Source organism: Eptesicus fuscus, chromosome 19 (assembly GCF_027574615.1).
Source record: "Eptesicus fuscus isolate TK198812 chromosome 19, DD_ASM_mEF_20220401, whole genome shotgun sequence".
NCBI lineage: Eukaryota > Metazoa > Chordata > Mammalia > Chiroptera > Vespertilionidae > Eptesicus > Eptesicus fuscus.
Genome location: NC_072491.1, coordinates 4,002,067 through 4,022,753, shown reverse-complemented (window position 1 = coordinate 4,022,753; position 20,687 = coordinate 4,002,067). Strand labels below are relative to the sequence as shown.

Sequence of the window (20,687 nt, the reverse complement as noted above, 5' to 3'; positions counted from 1 at the left end):
TAGTTCTGGGAAGGAAAGTGTTATATGGCGCTTCCTGGGAATTTTCCTAAAGAGAGACAGTGAGTATCCTTCCTTTCCTTCCCCCTTCTTTGTTCAGCTGAGTAGAAGAGATTATAGGAGGCCAAGAGAGGAACCACAGATTGTACTTAAGAAGCTATTGGAATTGTCCAGGTTTTGTTGACACAGAATAAGCTCCAGAGGGCACTGTGAGTTTGAGGGGTGCGGGGGGAGTCTAGGAAGGGGGGACAATGAATTGGATTAGAGAGGGTAGATCAGATATTATTACACTTAAGGATTTCCAGTGTGAATGTTTTTCCTCTCTCAATAACTTCATGGAGATATTTATATCAATTTTCCCCTAGCTCTCAAATGCTTTGAGGATGTGTTCCAGGGAATAAAGTAGATGGGTTGGAGACATATCAATATTCTCAGCCAGCATGTTCATGGCAGAACTTAAAAAATTAATACACACAAGAATGATGCACTGGCAATTTTCAGATATAAAATTGTAGATGGCCCAAAGTTTCGAGGGAGACATAAACAACTAGGATTTCCATATGTCAAGATCATTTTCTGGAGGCCAAGGAAATAAAATGTAACATTATGCACCCGCGAACATGATGGATGTTTTGCTTTTGAATGTGCACACGTGTCGTTCTTGTTAGAGTCACTGAGCTGGCGGAGAGAGGTCAGGAGGTCAGGTGTATTCTCTGCAGAGCAAACCTGTCATGGGAATGACCGTCACCACCAACTGGGCTGCTTCGTCTCCACCTGGGCTCACGTACTTGGGCTCGTTCACGTTCAGGGCTCTCCCATCTGCAGTGATCAACATCCTGGGTGGTTTCACTTTCTTCTTCTTTTCGCTTAAGGTTGGGGGTGGGTGGGAACAAGGGGCAGAGGAAAGAGGGGAAAATAAACAAGAGGAATGTAAGTTACTGATCTGAGGAACAGCATAAGAAAAAGGAATCAGATATGTGTGAAAACATCCACACTCGACTGTTAGGAAGTCCATTCTGTGCTGGAAATGGACCGCGAAGCCAGGCTTCTGTACGGTTGTGTCTATGTCTGTAAAGCGAAAATGTGAGCAAGACAATTTGCCAGATAATTTAATGGGGGGAAAATCCTTTTCATGCAATACCCATTAATATTTAAATAAGTCAATTTTATGCATGATTTACCCAGATCACTGTCAATTCTCCATTTGTGTACGCAGCTTCTGCTTTCGTTAAAATGACAATTTTTAAAATGCCACGAAGAATCCATTTTATAGAAATAAAAATACCAGCACATAAGGACCTATGTAAATGGTCTAATCACAGGACTGTCTGCCGTGGCCACACCCTGGAACTGTCCCCAATGCCCACATGGAGGAGGGACTGGGTCATTGTGGCACAGTCATAAGGTATTCTGTAGCTATGAAAAAATGTGCTTGCTTTTACCTACTGATGTAAAAAGTGACAGGAAAGTATTGATGATGGCCCTAGCTGGTTTAGCTCAATGGATAGAGCGTTGGCCTGCAGACTGAAGGGTCCCAGGTTCGATTCCAGTCAAGGGCACAACATGCCCAGGTTGCAGGCTTGATCCCCAGTATGGGGCGTGCAGGAGGCAGCCTATCAATGATTCTCTCTCATCATTGATGTTTCTCTCTCTCTTCCTCTCTGAAATCAATAAAAAATAAATTAAACAAGAAAAGTATTGATGATGTATTTAGTGAGAACCAATATATAACATAGAAGTTCATTTTTGTATTTTTGTTTTTAAAAGACCCCAAATCCTACATTTGCAGAAATAATTCTTGCAGTTATAGAGGTGAAAAAAGTTCTGGTGGCATCTCCCCAAGCCCATTAACACTCATTATGTTGAAAGGTTAAGGACAAGAGGAAAAGAAATGGAACAAAGAGGAAAAGACTCCCAGATAACATGAAAAATGTGGGATGGAAGTTCTGTGTATTTAAAACTTCACTGAAAATATATAAAAACAAAACTAGGCACATATCTAGAAGATCAAATGGGCAAATTTGTTTAGATGACAAAATTAGAGGTAATTCCTTGCCTCGGGTTTGTATTGTTCTTTTTTTAATTTTATTTTTCAGTTACTGTTTATATTCAATATTATTTTATTAGATTCAGGTGTACAATAGTGGTCAGACAATCATATATTTTACAGAGTGATCCCCCAATATTTCCAGTACCCAACTGGCACTGAACATAGTTCTTACAATATTATTGACTAGATTCCCTATTGTTCTTTTGGTATTTATGTCAGTTAACTTCATTTTAAAATATAGATTTATTTACACTTTCCTGCCTCTTAAACCAGGCCCCAGGCCCAATAAGTTAATGTTCCCTTGAACATGATTGTTCATGAGCCGGACGATGAAGGGGCATCCGAGAGCCCAACATCTGTTCGGGTAGATTGCAGAGCACCGAACAGCGGCCATGTTCCCCCACGTCAGCCATGCTCTTTGAGGCTGTCAGGAAAGGAAAAATGTCTCCTGCTTTCAGGCTCAATGAAATGTAATGTCTATATACAGGTTGTTCCCCAAAAAATGTATACACACTTTAACAGCTGATAGCTGTTGATTCTATTACATTTTGAAAATGAAATGTATTCTACCTTTATAATTATTCAAAGTGGACACACATCTTTTGGGACACCATGAATATGTATACATTTATATACATATACTAGAGGCCCGGTGCATGAAATTCGTGCACGGGGGTGTGTGTCCCTCAGGCCAGCCTGCACCCTCTCCAATCTGGGACCCCTCGAGGGATGTCTGACTGCCCGTTTAGGATCAGGCCTAAATGGGCAGTCAGACATCCCTCTCACAATCCAGGACTGCTGACTCCCAACTGCTCACCTGCCTGCCTTCCTGATTGCCCCTAACCGCTTCTGCCTGCCAGCCTGATCATACCCTAACCACTCCCCTGCCAGCCTGATTGATGACTAACTGCTCCCCTGCCAGCCTGATTGCCCCTAACTACCTTCCCCTGCAGGCCTGGTCACCCCTAACTGCCCTCTCCTGCAGGCCTGGTTCCCCCTAACTGCTCTCCCCTGCAGGTCTGGTCACCCCCAACTGCTCTCCCCTGCAGGCCTGGGTCCCCCCCCAACTGCCCTTCCCTGCAGGCCTAGTCGCCCCCAACTTCCCTCTTCTGCTGGCCTGGTCACCCCTAAATGCCCTCTCCTGCAGGCCTAGTCCCTCCCAACTGCCCTACCCTGCTGGCCATCTTGTGGCAGCCATCTTGTATCCACATGGGGGCAGCCATCTTGTGTATTGGAGTGACAGTCAATTTGCATATTACTCTTTTATTAGATAGGATAGAGGCCTGGTGCACGGGTGGGGGCTGGCTGGTTTGCCCTGAGGGGTGTCCCGGTTCAGGGTGGGGGTTCCCTTGGGGCGTGGGGCGGCCTGGGCGAGGGGCCTGTGATGGTTTGCAGGCCAGCCACGCCCCCTGGCGACCCAAGCAGAGGCCCTGGTACCTGGGATTTATTTATCTTCTATAATTGAAATGTTCTAGCCTTGAGCAGAGGCCAGGGCTGGCCAGGGCAGGGCGGGAAGCTTGACTTCCTCCATCACCGGGGACAACCCAAGCCTCCTGCTCTCTCTGTAGCTGCAGCCATCTTGGTTGGGTTAATTTGCATACTCGCTCCTGATTGGCTGGTGGGCATGGCTTGTGGGCATAGCAGAGGTATGGTCAATTTGCATGCTTCTCTTTTATTAGTGTAGATACAGTATATAGATAAACATATACAAGTATATTGTACATATACATATAGATACATATAGATGGGTGCATATACATCAGAAATACTGTACTTGTTAAGTAAACATAGAATTCCATTTCGAAGAGTTCTTGAGCCTGCAAAGCACTTTTACCTTTATTGGCCCATTTGATTCTCTTAACAATACAGTGGGGCAGGGAAGGCAGGTGTGTGGTCCCTGCTAACTGAGGAAGAAAGAGAGGAGAAGTTACCCAGCGTGAGTGGCAGAGCTGCAACGGGAATCCACACTTTCTGATGCCATCCAATGTTCTTCCCAAATCACCAAGTTGTGTAAACAAGTATTTTAACGAAATTCCGTCCTCATGTTTGTACCCGTCTATCTGTCTAATTCATAAGGAAAATGTGATGAAAGCAGCACTGGCTCTGCCCCTCTGTGGGTTTCTTACTGCGTTTCAGAGCTGACTGACTGCATCCCCAGCTCGTGAATCAGAAGCATTCCCACTGGTGACACAGTTTGCACACTGGACTTAAGCAAGGACATGAAATGGAAAGACACGGAACCTATCTTTTAAAAAATCCTACCCCGGAAATAATAGCTTGTGCGTTCTAGCTTTTGACAACTACACATAAATAATGTGAAAGCGAAAGCACACCGTGAAATGTCCAAGAGAGCTGTAGGAGGAAAATACAGCACCTAATGAAACTAATTTCTAATTATTGATTTTGCAAATGAAGATACACAAAGGAACTCATTCATCCCATCAAGTGGTCTTTCTCTCGGTGTCATGATGACTATTATCACTAGCCCAGGCCCTACTAATACTTGGCACGTTTAAAGCACTAAAGACATCCACACGAAACTCTACCTAAAATGCAGTAACTCATGACCTTTTAAAGAAGGTCATTTGATATTAATAAATGTTAGAGGATGCAATTCAACGAAAAACTGAACTTAAAAAAAGCACAGGTTATGTGTGATGGCTAAGGAAGGTTGACCACAGATAATGATGAAAGGATGAGCAACCATGAAAATAGAGTCCGTAGAGAGTGTTACCTTACTGTCAATGATGGGAGAAATGGAATACCTTGATTTTTCTTTGTCTTTGCGTTGTTTTTCCATATGTCTAAGAGTTTCCAATCTCGACTCCGGAGTAAACAAAGAGGGCTTATTCCAGAACTCCAGGTCATCTTCCACGTCGTCTACTTTCTTTCTGTTGGGTTCCCCTTCCTGTACTTCCAGTGCCTGGAGCTGGTCTCTGCTCCCTAGAGAAGGTGGGCTAGGAGAGAACAGAGAGACCCAGAGCACGTGAGACCGAAGATGGACGTGTGGGTTTCATCCCTAACGCTGCTCCTTTCATACCTTATTCGTTTTCTCGTGTATCTTCTTGACAGAACGTGTCTGAAAGAGAGCTTATCTGAGCCACGTTGGAGGAACTGCCAGCCCAGCACTGGGGCGGGCCCTCTTGGCTGGCGGCTGGCACCAGGAGGACTATGGCAGTAATCAGATTCGAGGGATCACACACCCGGCTGAGGGAGCCACATGGGAGCTTTACAAACAGGACCGATTCCTGGGCTCCCGCAAGAGAGTCTAACTCAGCAGCTTTGGGTTGAGACCCAGGAATCTGTCTTTTATAATATTTGGCAGGAGGTTCTGATAATCGGACGGCCTCAGGGCCTACTGAGCCTTAGCCCTGGAGGAGGGACAGGGAGAAGAGGGCAGACGCTTCCTGTGAAAATGAGGCTGTTACACCCCGTCACTGGCTTTCTATTTGTGAGCCCACTGGCTGGTTCTCGGGGACGGTACCAGAGCCTCCGCGTACAGTGGGGGCTGCCAGAGACATCAGTGTAATAATTCACTCTTCTAATGAATCGTCTGGGATGCAGGCGATGCTGCGGACTGCTTGGGAAGAGAACACGGTTGGCCGCTTTTAACAAGAGTTAGCGGGAAGATGAACTCGAGTAATTTACATACGGATTCGCAGCGACGTCTGCGTCCCGGCGTCCGTCCGAGCCTGGGTGGCCTTCCTTCTCTCCGTGCTCCTGCTCGTCTCGAAGTTTCCTCTGAGCCTCGCTCTTGTCTCGGGCTCGTTTGAGGCAGTAGGCTTTCTCCTGCTCTCTGATTTGTCGCTCAACTTCAGGGAAATCCTGCAATGCCTGGATCCTTTCCGAACGTTCTATTTCTTTCCCGTCCAACCACTTGAAAAAAAAAACAGCCGACATGGAGCGATTAGCCCAGAGCAGAAATCCGAATCAGCCCCAGCTGACTTTGCTGGGAATATTTTAAACTTAGAGACAATAAACAGTGCACCAGGTGATATGGGGAACATCAGAAACTCTGATCTATGTCGATGTTGATTTCATACGATCAACACTATTCCTCTCAAGTAGATCACCGCTTTCAGCGAAATAAATGGTGATTAAGATCCTCAAGTTGCCCGGCAGGTGGGGCTCAGTGGTTGAGCGTCGACCTATGAACCAGGAAGTCACGGTTGGATTCCCGATCAGGGCACATGCCTGGCTTTCAGGCTCGATCCCCAGTAGGGGGCGTACAAGAGGCAGCTGATCGATGTTTCTCTCTCTTTGATGTTTCTATCTCTCTCTCCATCTCCCTTCCTCTCTCTCTAAAATCAGTAAAAACAAATTTTTTTTTAAAAAGATCCTTGAGTTAACCAGCCTATTTTTAAGTTCTAGTAAACAGTTATGAACGCTGTGTTGGGAGAGAGGCTGTTGCCTGGTGTAAACGCCACAGCGGGCTTTCGGGCAGGAAGGACTTGCTCCGAAGCCCGCACATCAGCGGAGGGAAGCAGGGAGAGTGGCTGCAGTGTGAATGGTGGGCTGTCGGGTTCAAATCGCACCCGAGCCCCGTGCCCCGTGCCCCGTGCCCTGTGCCCGGAGCCCACATCCCGGGCCCCGTGTGTGGCTTCACCAAGGAGCACCAGCTCTCCGAGGCCCGACTTTGTACCCCGAGTGCACTCGCCACCTCCCTGCTGGGGCCCAGGGGGGTCTGAGACGTGGAGCCTAAAGCACCTGGAGCAGCCGGGGCCCAGGGGTTGGGCACCCATCCGATGGCGCTCACACTTCCAGCGGGACCCTGCGGCACGGAGGCGGGCTCAGCTGGGACGCCCGCACCTTTCCGGGGACACGGCTCCCGGGGGATGCCACAGGACCCACCCCTAGGGTAGCTGCTCCCACCAGTGTGTTCTCGAGGAGTCTCTGGACAACGACCATCAGCCAGTGTCTCACTTATTCTCAACATTCTAGATTCAATGACCCGAGTCGCTCATTCTCTTCCTCAAGGAAATGCTACATGAGAAATGTGTCCTGTTAACCCAGACATCTCAGCCAAGCGCTTTTAAAGGCTCAGAACGTCAAGGAATTGGTTTTGATTTTCTGGGGTATTTCATTCTCTGAATCGGGAGAACCGCGGGTGCTTTGGCATTTCCGCCGAGATTTCTGCGTCGCTGGAGCGAGCGCACCTTTAACTGTCGGAGCGTTGCCACCACGAACGGCCGGTAGCCGTGGAAGTCGGCGCACGGGTTCCCCATGAGGAAGAGCTCCCGCAGGTGGACGTTGCCCCGAAGGGTCTCCACGCTGCTCAGCTCCCCGATGAAATTCACTGTCAAGTCAAGTTTTGTCAGCCCCTCACATCCTGGTGGGAGAAATGAAAGCAAAGAAATAGATCACGTTGGTCATGAAATGTGAGAGCCGTCCCCAGGACCTGCCAGGAACGGGTCACAGACGTAGCAGTAGCCACAGTGCACGCAGGTCTGCTGGTGCCCCGCACTGCTGACCAAGTCCGAGCCCCTCACAGCCTCGCGCTGTGGCCCGGGGAAGTCACCAGCCTCGGCTTTCTCACGTGTGGAATCAGAATGGCATTGGTACCCAGTTCAGAGGTCGTTGGGAAGATAGTGTGAAATGATTCAAAACCCCAGGCACCATAGCCCAGGTCTCATTCCGATATCCCACATGTGAGAGAAAATAGAAGCAGGGTGGGGAGAAGGGACGGGGAACCCTGGGGGTGGGCTGGGAGCGAAGCCTGCAGCTTCCTCCCCAGGACGTCACAGGACGAGGCCCCCAGTGAGAACATCGAGGGCGGCGGGTACAGCACAGTCTGAGCACACTGTCTGGAAACGCCCCAGAGCAGAGGGGAGCTGAGGCCAGGCGCCCCTCGCAGCAGGGCGTGGGGGTCTGAGGGCAAAATAAAGACCCACGCTTTCCAACAAAAGTATAGAGTGCGCTTTGAGTTTTTAAACTGGGAATTTATTACTACAGTAAGCACATTAATCAGTAAAAAGATGACTATCCAAAATGCACAAGAACAGCCCTAGCCGGTTTGGCTCAGAGGACAGAGTGTCGGCCTGTGGACCGAAGGGTGCCGGGTTCGATTCCGGTCAAGGGCACGTACCTGGGTTGCAGGCTCCTCCCGGCCTGGGCCCTGGTCGGGGCATGTGCAGGAGGCAACCAATCGATGTGTTTCTCTTACATCGCTGTTTCTCTCTGTCTTTCCCTCTCTCTTCCACTCTCTCTAAAATATATCCTCAGTGAGGATTAAAAACAAAAACATGTACAAGAACAAATAAACACTGTTATATATTATAGATTCTACTACACAGGTGATGGCAATTCATGACTTCACATCTTCAAAAACAATCATATATATGAAAAAGGACAACAAAGTCGTTATTTCTATTAAACTAGCAACAATAGAGACAAAATTCTACATAAGATTGTTAAGCTTATAAGACTATAATTATACTTTCCAGCATTCAATCTGACAAGACATAATACAGGCTTTTAAATGTTTTCCCCTGGGTCCAGAATTTCATTTGGATACATCAACTGAGAACAGGTGATTGTACAAAGCTGATCAGAACAGCTCTGTTCACAATGGCAGACATCATTAAAAACACTGCAGGCGCCACACAGTAAGGATTGTTTGAAACACGTCAATATGCTTGGTAATTCAGTCATTAAATTATAAAACTGTGGACTCGGCCACTTATATGAAGAATGAGCATGAAACCGCATGTGTCTATAAATACAATTAAGGTTACGTCTCCACGTCTGCATGTTTGTTGTGCGTTGGGAAGAAGCGTCAGATGGCGCTGATGAAATGTGGAAGATGTATTTGGGGCAATCTAACTTAAGACCCAGGTTCCCGGGTCTTTCCCAGTGACTCTGACAGATTCTGGGAGCCATTTCAATGCTGTTTCTCTTTCATGTAAGAGCAGCCTGACATTTGCAAGACTCCAACGGGTTTAAGAATTCATATATTTTTGGGTTTTGCTGTAACGTTGCAGGTGAAGGACCCTCCAAATGTCCATCGTATTTTTCAGAGTGGTGGATTCCTAATTGTCCTCCTACTCAGCCCGCACATTAGAAATCCAGCCACACAGGCCATCTTACGGAACAATTCCCGCTGGGCGAGCCAGGCTTGAGAACGCCTCCTCGTGGGAGGTAGCGCTCCTCTCTCTCACTGAGTCCCACCCCGGTCTCCGGCTCTGCGATGACCCAGCTCGATGACCCACAGGGTGTGAAGGTCATCGAAATCAACCACACTGACTGCCCAAGGGGGAAAGCTCAGGGTGTCAGGAACCCCACTTCCCGGTTAGGGTGGGTGAGGAGGAGGGATGGGAAAAGAAGGCACTTTATTCTACCCCAGGGATTCCACAACCGGGAAAAAGGAAAAAAGGATGCTAGCTATTTTTTTCCAGTCCAGCAAAACAAACAGAAATGCAACTTATGTTTAAAATTATATTGAGATTTACTCAAGTGGGTGGGCTGAGTGTGTATATGCATCTTCCTCCTCTCTCGCCTTTAAAATGGAAAGGGCAGAGCAGGACAGCACAAAATGTACTGTACCCTCCACCCTGTGTAACTATGTATATGACTCCTTTTTCTTAGAAAACCGCGAGAATGTTACAATTGCATGAACCTGCCAATAGGAATGTAGAGAGGTGGACTCAGTCCACTTTAGGCAAGCTGCCCAGTGTGCCTTTGTGTAACTGGACCCCTCACCCTACCCCTGACCAATCATAAACACTCTCCCTGCCCACTGCTTGAGACCCCCTTTAAAGCCTTTGTTGTGGCGAGAGAGGGCCTCTTTTTCCCCGGTGAGCGCTGGAGATGAGAGCTCGTGCTAGCACGAATAAAGGTTCTCTTGCAGTTACAGCGGGTCTTGGCTCCTTCCTGGGGGGTTTTTGGGGATTCTGAACACTGGGCATTACAAAATGAAATAAAAAGTGCATATTTGCCAGCAGACAAGCCGCCCGTCCCTCCATACATCTCCTCAAACCGCCCTGGCCTGGTGCATCCGCATCAGAGGGGGAGGGGGGCGCCGCAGGAAGAGGCATCCAGGTAACAGGCCCCAGGTGGACCCTGGTTCCTGAAGCCCCAAAAGATAATAGTGACGATGCTGCCCTCCAGTGGTGGATGACCAAGCCAGGCAGCAAACAGAACTGTCCATGTCCTTGCAGAGCCGTTCCTAAAAATAACAAGCCGTGGCCACGCCAACTGAGAGTGAGAGTTTTTATGAGTCCTCTGAAAACTCAGACTGATATTTTACGAAACTTGGACCCGGATTGATTTGTCATGCCTTTTGCTTACAGGGGAACACGGTGACAGGGCTGCAGAGCGGTAGCTGGGAGAGCAATGACGCCGTTTCTACCGCAGAAAAACGCCCGACACGGGAAGGACCATCTCAGTGCCAGCTCTGATATGGCCTTGGGTCTGGTAGTGATGACAGTCTAGGCTTTGGGGAGGAAAGTCTTAAATGCATGATGAATGTCAATTTGTTCACCAGGAGGTGAAGAGGCTAAACTCGACCATCACCTAAGTAAAATCCTCCTAATGTTAGCCGAAACCGGTGTGGCTCAGTGGATAGAGCGTCGGCCTGTGGACTGAAAGGTCCCAGGTTCGATCCCGGTCAAGGGCATGTACCTTGGTTGCGGGCACCTCCCCAGTAGGGGGTGTGCAGGAGGCAGTTGATCGATGTTTCTCTCTCATCGATGTTTCTAACTCTCTATCCCTCTCCCTTCCTCTCTGTAAAAAATCAATAAAATATATTTAAAAAATAAAAATAAAAAAAATAAAATCCTCCTAATGTTAGCTCCTGGCAGATGGGAGTGGGCGTGCCTGCCGCTTCGCCCGCCCCTGCCCACTCCCACAGCCCACGGCAGCCCCGCCAGCCAGGCCGGAGGCTGGACCTGGGATCCCAACCTCACAAGGGCAGAGGAGCCCTGCCAGCCATCCTTTCAGATTAACAGACACTTAGGAAAAAAAACACACAGTTCAAAAGAGAAGCCTGCAGAGTAAAGAGGAAACCTTCCACTGCAGAACAAGGCAAGGCGGGTTCAACAGGAATGCAGGTTAGAAGGCATGGAGGATCGATCTAAGAGCAGCCAAAATATAGTTCAAAGAAGTTTGAGGGGAGATCAGATAACACAGAGGTGATGGGTATGTCTATTACCTTTGATTGTGGTGATGGTCTCACACATGTGTACATATGTCCAAACTCATCAAACTGTATGCTTTAAACATGTGAAGGTTTTTGTAGGTCAATTTTACCTCAATAAAGCTATTAGTTAAAAAGAATAATTGTGCTCTAAAGCAGTGGTCGGCAAACTCATTAGTCAACAGAGCCAAATATCAGCAGTACAACGATTGAAATTTCTTTTGAGAGCCAAATTTTTTAAACTTAAACTATAAAGGTAGGTACATTGTTATTAACTTAATTAGGGTACTCGTAAGCTGGCCTTTGCTAAAAACTCAAGGGGCCAAAGAGCCGCATGTGGCTCGCGAGCCGCAGTTTGCCGACCACTGCTCTAAAGGACACCATCAAGAAAGTTGACAAGAAGCCCCACAAAATGGGAGGATATATTGTTTAAGCAATACTGTTTAAATCAAATCTTAAATCTCCATTTTAATTCACAAAAATAAGAAGAAAATTCTTACCTTCCAGATTTTCAATTTTTTCAATGTTGTTTAAAGCTAAATTCAAATATTCGAGTTTCTTGAGTTTGCTGACATTTTCTGAAATACACAAAGAAGGTAATTAACCTTCAAGATCAAAGACATATTTGTATAATCTATTGTGAGGACGGTAAAGAGAATCAAAGAATTATTATAGCTATCAAAACCATGTCGGTCTTTCAAATCCACACCTGTACCCCACCCGCTGTGGGTTGGCAATGCAACATCCGTTTCTCCCTCCATCCTTTCTCATGGAAGCCAGCTCTGCTCACATCTCTACCCGGCCCCGACTCCGGGGGTTAGGCTCAGCCTAACTGGGCCGGTGCATGGCAACCCCACGCCCCATGCTAGTAACAGCTCAGGGTTCCAGGCATAAGTCAACCAGCCCATGGCAGTCTCCTGGCAACGGTGTGATGCGGGGGAGGGCGCCCAGGCCGAGCGCTCCATCCCCACCAGATGGAAGGGGAAGCTCCGTACTCCATGCTTGGGGAGTTCCTTTCTCTTTTCCTGCTGGATGTTTACAAAGGAGGAGGTGTGATCCCCTACTGATACTCAAGTCAGCTTGCAACCGGGAGGGGACCAGGTCCAGGATGAAGCCCACGGTGGCTGCTGGAGCAGAGAGAAGGAATCAGCCAACCAAGAGGCGGAGCCTGCCTACCTCTAGACGCATGGCTGGGTCCCACACTAGGGTTCCTTACTGGAAAGCCTGACTGAGTTGGGTCTTCCTTTACCTGGAGCCCAAGTCACCCTGATACAGGACCATCGTTTTTAATAAACACGAAAGACTATGTAGCCCGGCCTGTGTGGACTCAGTGATTGAGAGTCAACCTATGAACCAGGAGGTCACAGTTCAATTCCTGGGCAGGGCATGTGCCTGGGCTGCAGGGCTGCTCCCCAGTAGGGGGCGTGCAGGCAGTAGCTGATCACTTATTCTCTCTCACCACTCATGTTTCTTTCTATCTCTCCCTTTCCTTCCTTCTCTGAAATCAATAAAAATGTATTTTAAAGGGAAGGAAAGAAAGAAAGCGTATGTAGGCAAAGCAACCACCACGAGTAAGTCAAGAAGCCAATGGCCTTTGAAAGCGGCTAATAACACCATGGCTAACACTGCTGAGTGCTTATTACACGGCACGTGGTTTTCTGAGCATGCTGCATCCATGATGTCGCTAATCCTCAAAATAACCCTGCGAGGTGAAAACCCTGTTATGCTCTGCCTTTCTAAAGGAGAATACCCAGGTGTGAAGCCTCACTCCACGAGTCCAGGGTCAGGCGGCAGAGCCAGGAAATCTAACTCCAGAGATTGGCAGCGAGTCACTGCGCTCCCTGCGGCTTGAGAGACCAGTCCTCTCTCAGACCCCACGGATGTCAGAACCCCCACGAGGAGGGTGTGGGTGGGCAGCCCCGCTCAGGGACAGCTTCCTCCGCCCGTGTTTCAGGGGCAGGAAAAGATCAAATACGATGACTTAAACCATCACCCTATCATCCCATTTCATTTTAAAATTTACGAAATATCATCTATGTGATCATAGACCAGTGGTCGGCAAACTCATTCGTCAACAGAGCCAAATAGCAACAGTACAACGATTGAAATTTCTTTTGAGAGCCACATTTTTTCAACTTAAACTTCTTCTAATGCCACTTCTTCAAAATAGACTCGCCCACGCCGTGGTATTTTGTGGAAGAGCCACACTCAAGGGGCCAAAGAGCCGCCTGTGGCTCGCGAGCCGCGGTTTGCCGACCACTGTCATAGACCCAAGGATAACAGTTTCCATCTCTAAGCCTCAGTTGACTCCTTTTTCAAAATGAGAACCTCAGAAAAAATTACTCAAGTGCTCTCAGCGGTTCTGTTACCCTAAGCCGTACGGATGCCTGGCGAAGGCGCTCTGGGCGACGCCTGAGCATTAGAGACTCAAAGGCCGTGCAGAGCGCCACGTGACAAGGGTTTTGACAGATAAGAGTGTCTACTCTGCCTCCCAAACAGAAGCACCTGAAGTTAACACATAAAATGGCCAGCCCGCAATCAAATACCTCCTCCTTCCCACACATGCTACATGTATTACCTCTTCAATACTAAACGCATCATCTGGCAGAAAACATATAGATCGGATGTGTTGGGGAAGGATGTGCTCAAGGCACTCAGGACCAATGGGCCAAGGGGGTCGGGGAGAGAGAGGCTCAGAAGTAAAAATGCCCAGAGCCTCCGGGGTGGCAGGGAGGGGTCTGAGCATCCTCGTCCAAGCCATCCTGGAGGAAGCTGCCACCAGCCGCCATGCCCAGCCCCATCCTGCCCCAATTCAAGCAGCTCTGGGCTCCCAACTTGGCCCAGGCCTGAGGCTCATCAGAAAGTCATTACAAACGCAGATTCTGGGAGCCCACCCCCCAGATTCTGAGCCCCATTTTAACAGGACCTCCTCAGCTCACAGCTGGACCGACAACTAAGCGGAGCCTTCACCCGAGCCCATCTGCATCTCCAGTGAGGGACGGAGCTCAGGAAGGCAAACTCCCACGAGCAAGTGGAATCCAAGAGCGGTCCTTTTCCCAGCAAAAGGCGTGCCTGGCTGCCTCTGAAAATCCCATTATTAACATGCAAAAGGCTGTTTAATTTCAGAATACTTTGGAAGCCAAAAATGTAAGCCTTCTCACAGCTCTGAAAAGGACTGAAATCTATGCTCTCGTCCGTCATTGTGAGGGACCAGCTGTGCAGACTGAAATGCAGGGCCTCTGTCAGAACTGCCCGATCAGAGGGCCCTGTAATGCCGCATGCGTGAACGCTGGTGGTTGTCAGAACAACCTCTTCATTGAACAGCGGGCTAAGTTTCCTGTTTCTGGAAAAGTCAAAGATTCTGGAAATCATGTTCTGAAGAAATAGAAAGAATTCTTATACATCTTCAAAAAGATGATGCAAATTCTAGGTCTTTGCACATTTATAGCCAACTGGGAATTACCCAGCCAACCAGAGGCAAGCGCACCCCAGGTCTCTGGCCCTCAGCGCGCGCGCATACACACACACACACACACACACACACACACACACACACACGCCTGAGAACTTCTCGTGTGAGGTTGCCATCCCAGGAAGGTGAATAGCATCCCTGGGCCCTGCACACCCCCCAACACCCACGCACACTGGTGACAACCAGAAATGTCTGCAGACTTGGCCAAACGCCCTGGTTGAGGGCACTCGCACATCGCCACGAAGAGTGAAAACCTAACCTAAGGGCTGACCTCTGGGTCCAGGCCAGCCCCCAGGCGTTGGCGCTCACTCTGCCTCATCAACCCTGACCCCGCCCTTTGCCCTCCAGCTCTGGCTGGTCCTCCCTGCTGCTCCAACCTTCCTGCGCTGGCCGTGCGCCCTGGGTACGTGACAGTACGAATTGCGGCAGCAGGTATCACCTGCCCAGTGAGCACAGGCTCCGAGCATCCTTTCACGCCGTCCTGCCACCACTCGTGATTGCTGGCTGCTATGGCTGTGTCCATTCCCCCACGAAATTCTTTCTTAGCTGCTGCCTTCCTCTACGGGTAACACTGTCTTATCCACAGTCCTCCCATTCCAGGGGCCCAAGAAACCAGGAGAATAAAGTCCTGGAAACTTACCGATCTTCCCGATGAGATTGTTTTGAAGGTAGAGGATCTTTAAATCGCGGCACCATTTGTCAATGTGTTCCAGCCTTTCTATTTCTTGCTGATGCAAGGAGAGCTCCTCCAGGGAAAAAATCACACACTCGTTGTGCTCGGCATTCCGTCGAATGAGGTCTTCTGTGACTGCAAGGACATTTGTCACAGATCACACATCCGCCCTCGTGTTCATCATGGGTTATGACATGACTGCCGCAGGGGTCTCTCCTTGCAGTTAAATCAAAGAGCGTGGAGCAGTGCTGCCCCCTGCTGGAGGTTCTGACCCACCATGGGTCAGAGGGAAGGGACACAACAACATAGTTTTGTCTCTTGCGCAGGGTTTACACACATTTTAATATATATATATATATATGTGTGTATATATATATGTGTGTGTATATATATATATATGTATATATATGTATATATATGTGTGTGTGTATATATGTGTGTATATATATATATATATATATATATATATATATATATATATATATGTTATTGACTTCAGAGAGGAAGGGAGAGGGAGAGAGAGACAGAAACATCAATGATGGGAGAGAATCTTTGATCTGCTGCCTCCTACACCCTCACTCTGGGGATTGAGCCTGCAACCCCGGTATGTGCCCAGAACAGGAATCCAACTGCGACCTCCTGGTTCATAGGTTGATGCTCAACCCCTGAGCCACGCCAGCTGGGCTACACACATTTTGCAGTATGGATGGAGACGGAGTTGATGGGTGAGGACTGTGGGCATGTTGACATGGCGTCTCGTGGTCAAACGGGGTGAGACCGTGGAGGTAAACCAAGACAGAGCAACTGGCTCCTGAGAGGCGCAGTGGGGCTGACAGAGGCAGCAGTGAGGAGAGGTGCAGCCATTCACTCACCCAGCTGGTCAGCATTAGTGTAACGAAAGCTGCAGAGGAGAGAGGGACACCCAGAGTTTGCATCGCAGTCTTATAAAGCAACCGCCACACGGTCTGTTTCCAGGAGGAATGGCAGGGGCCGCTCAGAGGAGGCGGGGTAACAGGAGTCTCCTGCGCAGGGATGGGTAGCACTGGGTTGGCCTGACGGTGGCACCAAGGGACTGGAGACAGTACCCTGGGGTCCACAGCTCGAACCAAGGACAACACATACGTCATCTTCATAGGATACACTAAAATCGAGGGGACATTGACAATGGAGAACCCCTGCATTTCCAGGGCTGTTAAAAATTATTAATCCACGCCCTGGTTGGGTACCTCAGTTGGTTAGAGCATCGTCCCGATACGCCAAGGTGGCGGGTTTCATCACCCATCAGGGCACATACAAGAATCAACCAATGAATGCATGAATAAGTGGAACAACAAATCGATGTTCCTCTCTTTCTCTCCCTCCCCCCCTCAAGTCAATCAATCAATCAATCAATCAACTTATTAACCCATTTGATCCTTACATTTTAGGAATGTGAAAATATTCCATGTTCACCCCAAGAGATAATAAAAATTCATTTACTGCTCATTTACAAGGTACCAGGCAGTTCCCTCCATGCTTTGCATGCAATAACATATGCGTAGAAACAATATCTATTTACGTTTGTCAGGAGAGGAGTGAGGGCACAGTTTGTGAACTCGCCCAAGGTCCCAAATGTGTGGAGGCAAAGCCCTGCACGGCACCTTCGGCTGCCCCCGGGCCGTGCCACATCTTTGGAGTTGGCCTTTACTAAAAAATATGAAACGTGTATGAGCCCGATCATTCGTGTGCAGTTAGCTGAACCCTCCGCTACTTCTGGTGACAGGAGCGGCCTGCAGTGTCCGTTCTTTGGAAGATAGACCAGGGAAAGGGAGAGGTAGAGAGAGAGAGATGCCACGCAGGGGAACTGCCTCCTGCCCTAAGCTTTGGCTCCACAAACAGGCAGAGGCGACTGCACACGTGGCTGGGGAGGAATGAGGCAGCCCGCCACCCGGGTCTGCTGGGCGCCCACTGCCCGGGGCACTCCCCGGTCTCAGGAGGCCCCTGCTAGGCGGCAGGCCCGCTTGCAGACATGGCCTGGTGCTGTTGGTATGTTAAAGGAGCACCTTACACCACTGTGTCTGTCAAACGATATTATTATTGCCTTCTTGTTTTGGAGACCGGGAGGCTTAGGCCCAGAGGGGTGAAGTCCCTGGCTCCTAGCCAGCAGCTGGCGGTGGGAGGCCCGGCTCGGTTCCCGGGGCCACTGGGCACCCTGCCTTCCCTGGAGTCTGAGGGCTGAGGCTCTGGGCAGTGAGGAGCCCGGACCACACAGCAAGCAAGGCCTCGCGCAGGCCCGACCCGGTGTGTCCGACCCAGCACTTCCACGGCGCCTCTCAGCCACCCCCTCGCCCACCCCATTTCACAGAGGAGGACCCCGAGCCCCTCAAAGGCAGGCTGCCAGGCGGGGCGGGTCGGGTGGGAGGAGGGCCTGGCACAGCGGGGTCTGCCCAGGGCGAAGGGGCGGGATGTGCCGAGCTGGGCTCGGGGCCGCGGGCGGGAAGGGGCAGCGGTGGTCCGGAGCTGGCGCCGAGGGTCCTAGCGGACCCGGGCCGATGCCAGGAAAGGGGGCTGTCGAGAGCGGAAGGTGGGAGAGGAAGGGGCGCTTACTCCGGCCCATGGTGCCTCTGCGGGTTCGTGGGCCCCGAAGCCGGACCCAGGGTCCCGCGGACTCCCCTCACGCTTCCCGGTAGCGGCTCCGCGCGTCCAAACCTGCCCTGGGAACCATGGCAACGGGGACTCTACGGAGGCCGCGCGGAGCCAGGCGGCGCCGCGTTTCCTGAGCGCGGGAGGAGCAGAGAGGTGAGACCCGCGGGGGAGGGGCCCCCGGGGCTGTCCCCACCCCAAACCTCGCCTCTTCCCCGTCCCCACCCTCGACCTGCCACAGGCTGATCCCCTTCCCACAAAGCTCTGGCCAGATCAACCGAGAACCACCGGGGCCCTCAGTTCCTGGTGAGATCCTCCTGCTGAGCATGCCTCCTGGCCTGCCCCCAACCTGCTTATCTTTTTGTATTTTATCTCTCACACCTTCTTGCCAGGCGATCTGGGTTTGGCCTCCACTCCACTTACTAGCGGTGTGACCTTAAGCTTCCTGAGCCTCAGTTTCTCCCTCTGTAAGATGAATCATGATAATGACCGCAAGGGTCCCTGGGAAGCTTGAAGGAGATAATGTGAGAGTGAAAGAGAGACCCTTGGTTAAAAACAGCGGCTCAGTATCAAGGTTCCTTGTCATCTCTTTAAAAGTCACAGCCCAACACCCGTCAGTTTCCTACTAAAAAGTTTTCTAAAAACACCACTCACTATGAAGGCCTGGGGGCTGGGGGGCAGGGGTGGGCTTAGAAGAGGTCAATGGGGGGAGAGGGGGAGGTGGACATAAGTAATACTTTCAACAATAAAGAGTTTAAAAAATAAATTAAAAAAATAAAACACCACCCACTACCCCTCCGTCAACTCTCCCTACGCGCCACTGTCTTAATGGTAAAGGGTAGGAAGTCTACCTGTTGTGGGCTCGCACTCACCTCCCAGGAACCCAAGCCTCTCTCCTAAGGTGCCCCATACACTGTCCCCCCCATTTTGGACCAGGGACGCTCATTCGCCCCTCAGATGTTTGGATGTCTTACGCCTCCCAACAGTTGTTTTATTTTTAATGTGTTATTATTAGAAAATTATCACCCTCGACCCCATTTGCAACAACAACAAAAAGGCAATATGTAAAAGGTTAAAGCAGAAGCCTCCTCGCATCCCAGTCACAGTCTTGTCTTGGTACGTGTAGGATGCTGGCATTTCCAGAGAAGATCCATAGAGCACCGTTGAGTGTTCATGGTTCGTGGTGGGCAGTCGTTAGGGTTTGCAGGATGGAGGCAAGCACGTGGGTCGAGTCACAGCGGCAGGAAAGCCAAAGCAGGGGGAGTGGTGTGGAGGCTAATCAGTGTGGCAGTGGAGATGCCTGCAGAGAGGGGCTTCGGGGACAGTGAACCTGAGAAATTAATCAGGGTGGTGGAGGTGTAGATGCCAGGCCAAAGGAACGGAACCGGAATAGTGGGGTTTCAGTGGGGTTCTAAGGAGATGCCCAAAGCCACTCAAACTATAAATTGAGGGGATATCCACCGTCATTTCACCATGTTTCGGAAGGAGGGCGGTGTGGGGTGAAGAGTCTGACCTCTGGCTTTGGAGATCCAGTACCAATCCACAGATTTATTATTGCGTGGCCTTTGCGTGGCACCAGACAGGTGACTCCACCTTCCAGAGCTAAAGCTTACCCGTTTCTACATGCAGGTGACCACACAGACGAACAAGTATGGCCGAGCCACTGGCAGCTGTGTGTGCTGGTGTCTGATTCCTCCTGGAGGAGATGGCCTGCCGTGAGCAGCAGATATGCCTGTGCATGAATTTGAGCATGTTGACAGTGAGGGGTTCATCAAGGCTGAAACGACCTGGCTTCTGGCAGGAAGCTGGGACGAGGGGGTACCCAGATAAGAAGGTAGTTTCTAAGATGACGGAGGCATGAAGTGAGGTCCAGTATAAAGGATCTCAGTGTCTGGGGTCCAAAGAGGGAGACAGTCTAGGACTCTAGAAAGTTCTCAGGAGCAATTGCAGCCCAGGTGACTGGTGTATGGACTCTGAGCTTCTATCCTCGCCTTCAGACAAGCTCACTCGTGAACTCTCAACCTCACTCTTAAACTCTGCCGTGGTCCTAGGGGCCTTGAATTCTTCCTGCAAAACGTAACGTCTCTGAAACTGGGGTGTTCTATTGGTCCCCCCACAGGTGAAGCAGTGGGACTGTCATTCTGCGTATGTGCTCAAAACGCCGCCCACGTGCTCTGAGGTGCTGATTAATTCTCACAGCAACCCTTGGCTACGGGCAAGGTTATCCTCTGCATGTTACAGATAGGGAAACTGAGGCCCAGTGAGATTATATAACCAGGAAAGTGGATCCAGGCTTTTGCGGCCTCCCCGGCATCCCATACGGCATCATTTTCAAGGCTGAAAGCTACGTAAGGGCAGGAAGGGAGTTTGGCTTTCATCTCTGAACCCGAGCTCTCAGCACAATTCCCGACACTCACCGGGTGCCCAGTACCTGTTAGCTGGATGATTGAATGCACGAGTTGGTGAGCCAGCCCCTCCTGGATAGTGGCTGTCCTGGGAGAGGACCACGCCTCATGACTTCAGCAGGATCATCACGAAGGCGTCCATTGTTTAGGGAGATGTAGCAGGCTACCCTGGAAGGGTGCCCCATCCTCGGGTCATTGGGACCTTTTCACCCAAATCTAGGATAAGAACTCCTTCCAGGAACAGGGTCTCCACAGGCGGTTCCCGCCCCCTGGTGGGACAGAGCGCAGCCTTGGGTGATGAGTCAGGGAAAGCAGGAACCCCGCTTAACCATGTG

At 50.0% G+C, this 20,687-nt stretch overlaps 1 protein-coding gene across 2 annotated transcripts in view; it reads right to left on the bottom strand.

The window, feature by feature from the left end:
* DNAAF11 (dynein axonemal assembly factor 11) overlaps window positions 1-18,017 on the bottom strand; it is a 36,618-nt gene extending 18,601 nt beyond the window's left edge. The window contains exons 1-7 of one of the 2 annotated variants that reach the window (XM_028132783.2): window positions 17,912-18,017; window positions 15,293-15,460; window positions 11,681-11,758; window positions 7,204-7,376; window positions 5,700-5,923; window positions 4,813-5,004; window positions 786-863 (exon numbers count right to left, since the gene is read on the bottom strand). In XM_028132783.2, coding sequence (XP_027988584.2) covers window positions 786-863; window positions 4,813-5,004; window positions 5,700-5,923; window positions 7,204-7,376; window positions 11,681-11,758; window positions 15,293-15,460; window positions 17,912-17,921 — 923 coding nt within the window. In that variant the 5' untranslated portion in view covers window positions 17,922-18,017. Of the gene's footprint in view, window positions 1-785; window positions 864-4,812; window positions 5,005-5,699; window positions 5,924-7,203; window positions 7,377-11,680; window positions 11,759-11,889; window positions 12,059-15,292; window positions 15,461-17,911 lie in introns of those variants that run through there. The other variant, XM_028132784.2, reaches the window with a different exon arrangement.
* Window positions 18,018-20,687: the final 2,670 nt, after the last annotated feature.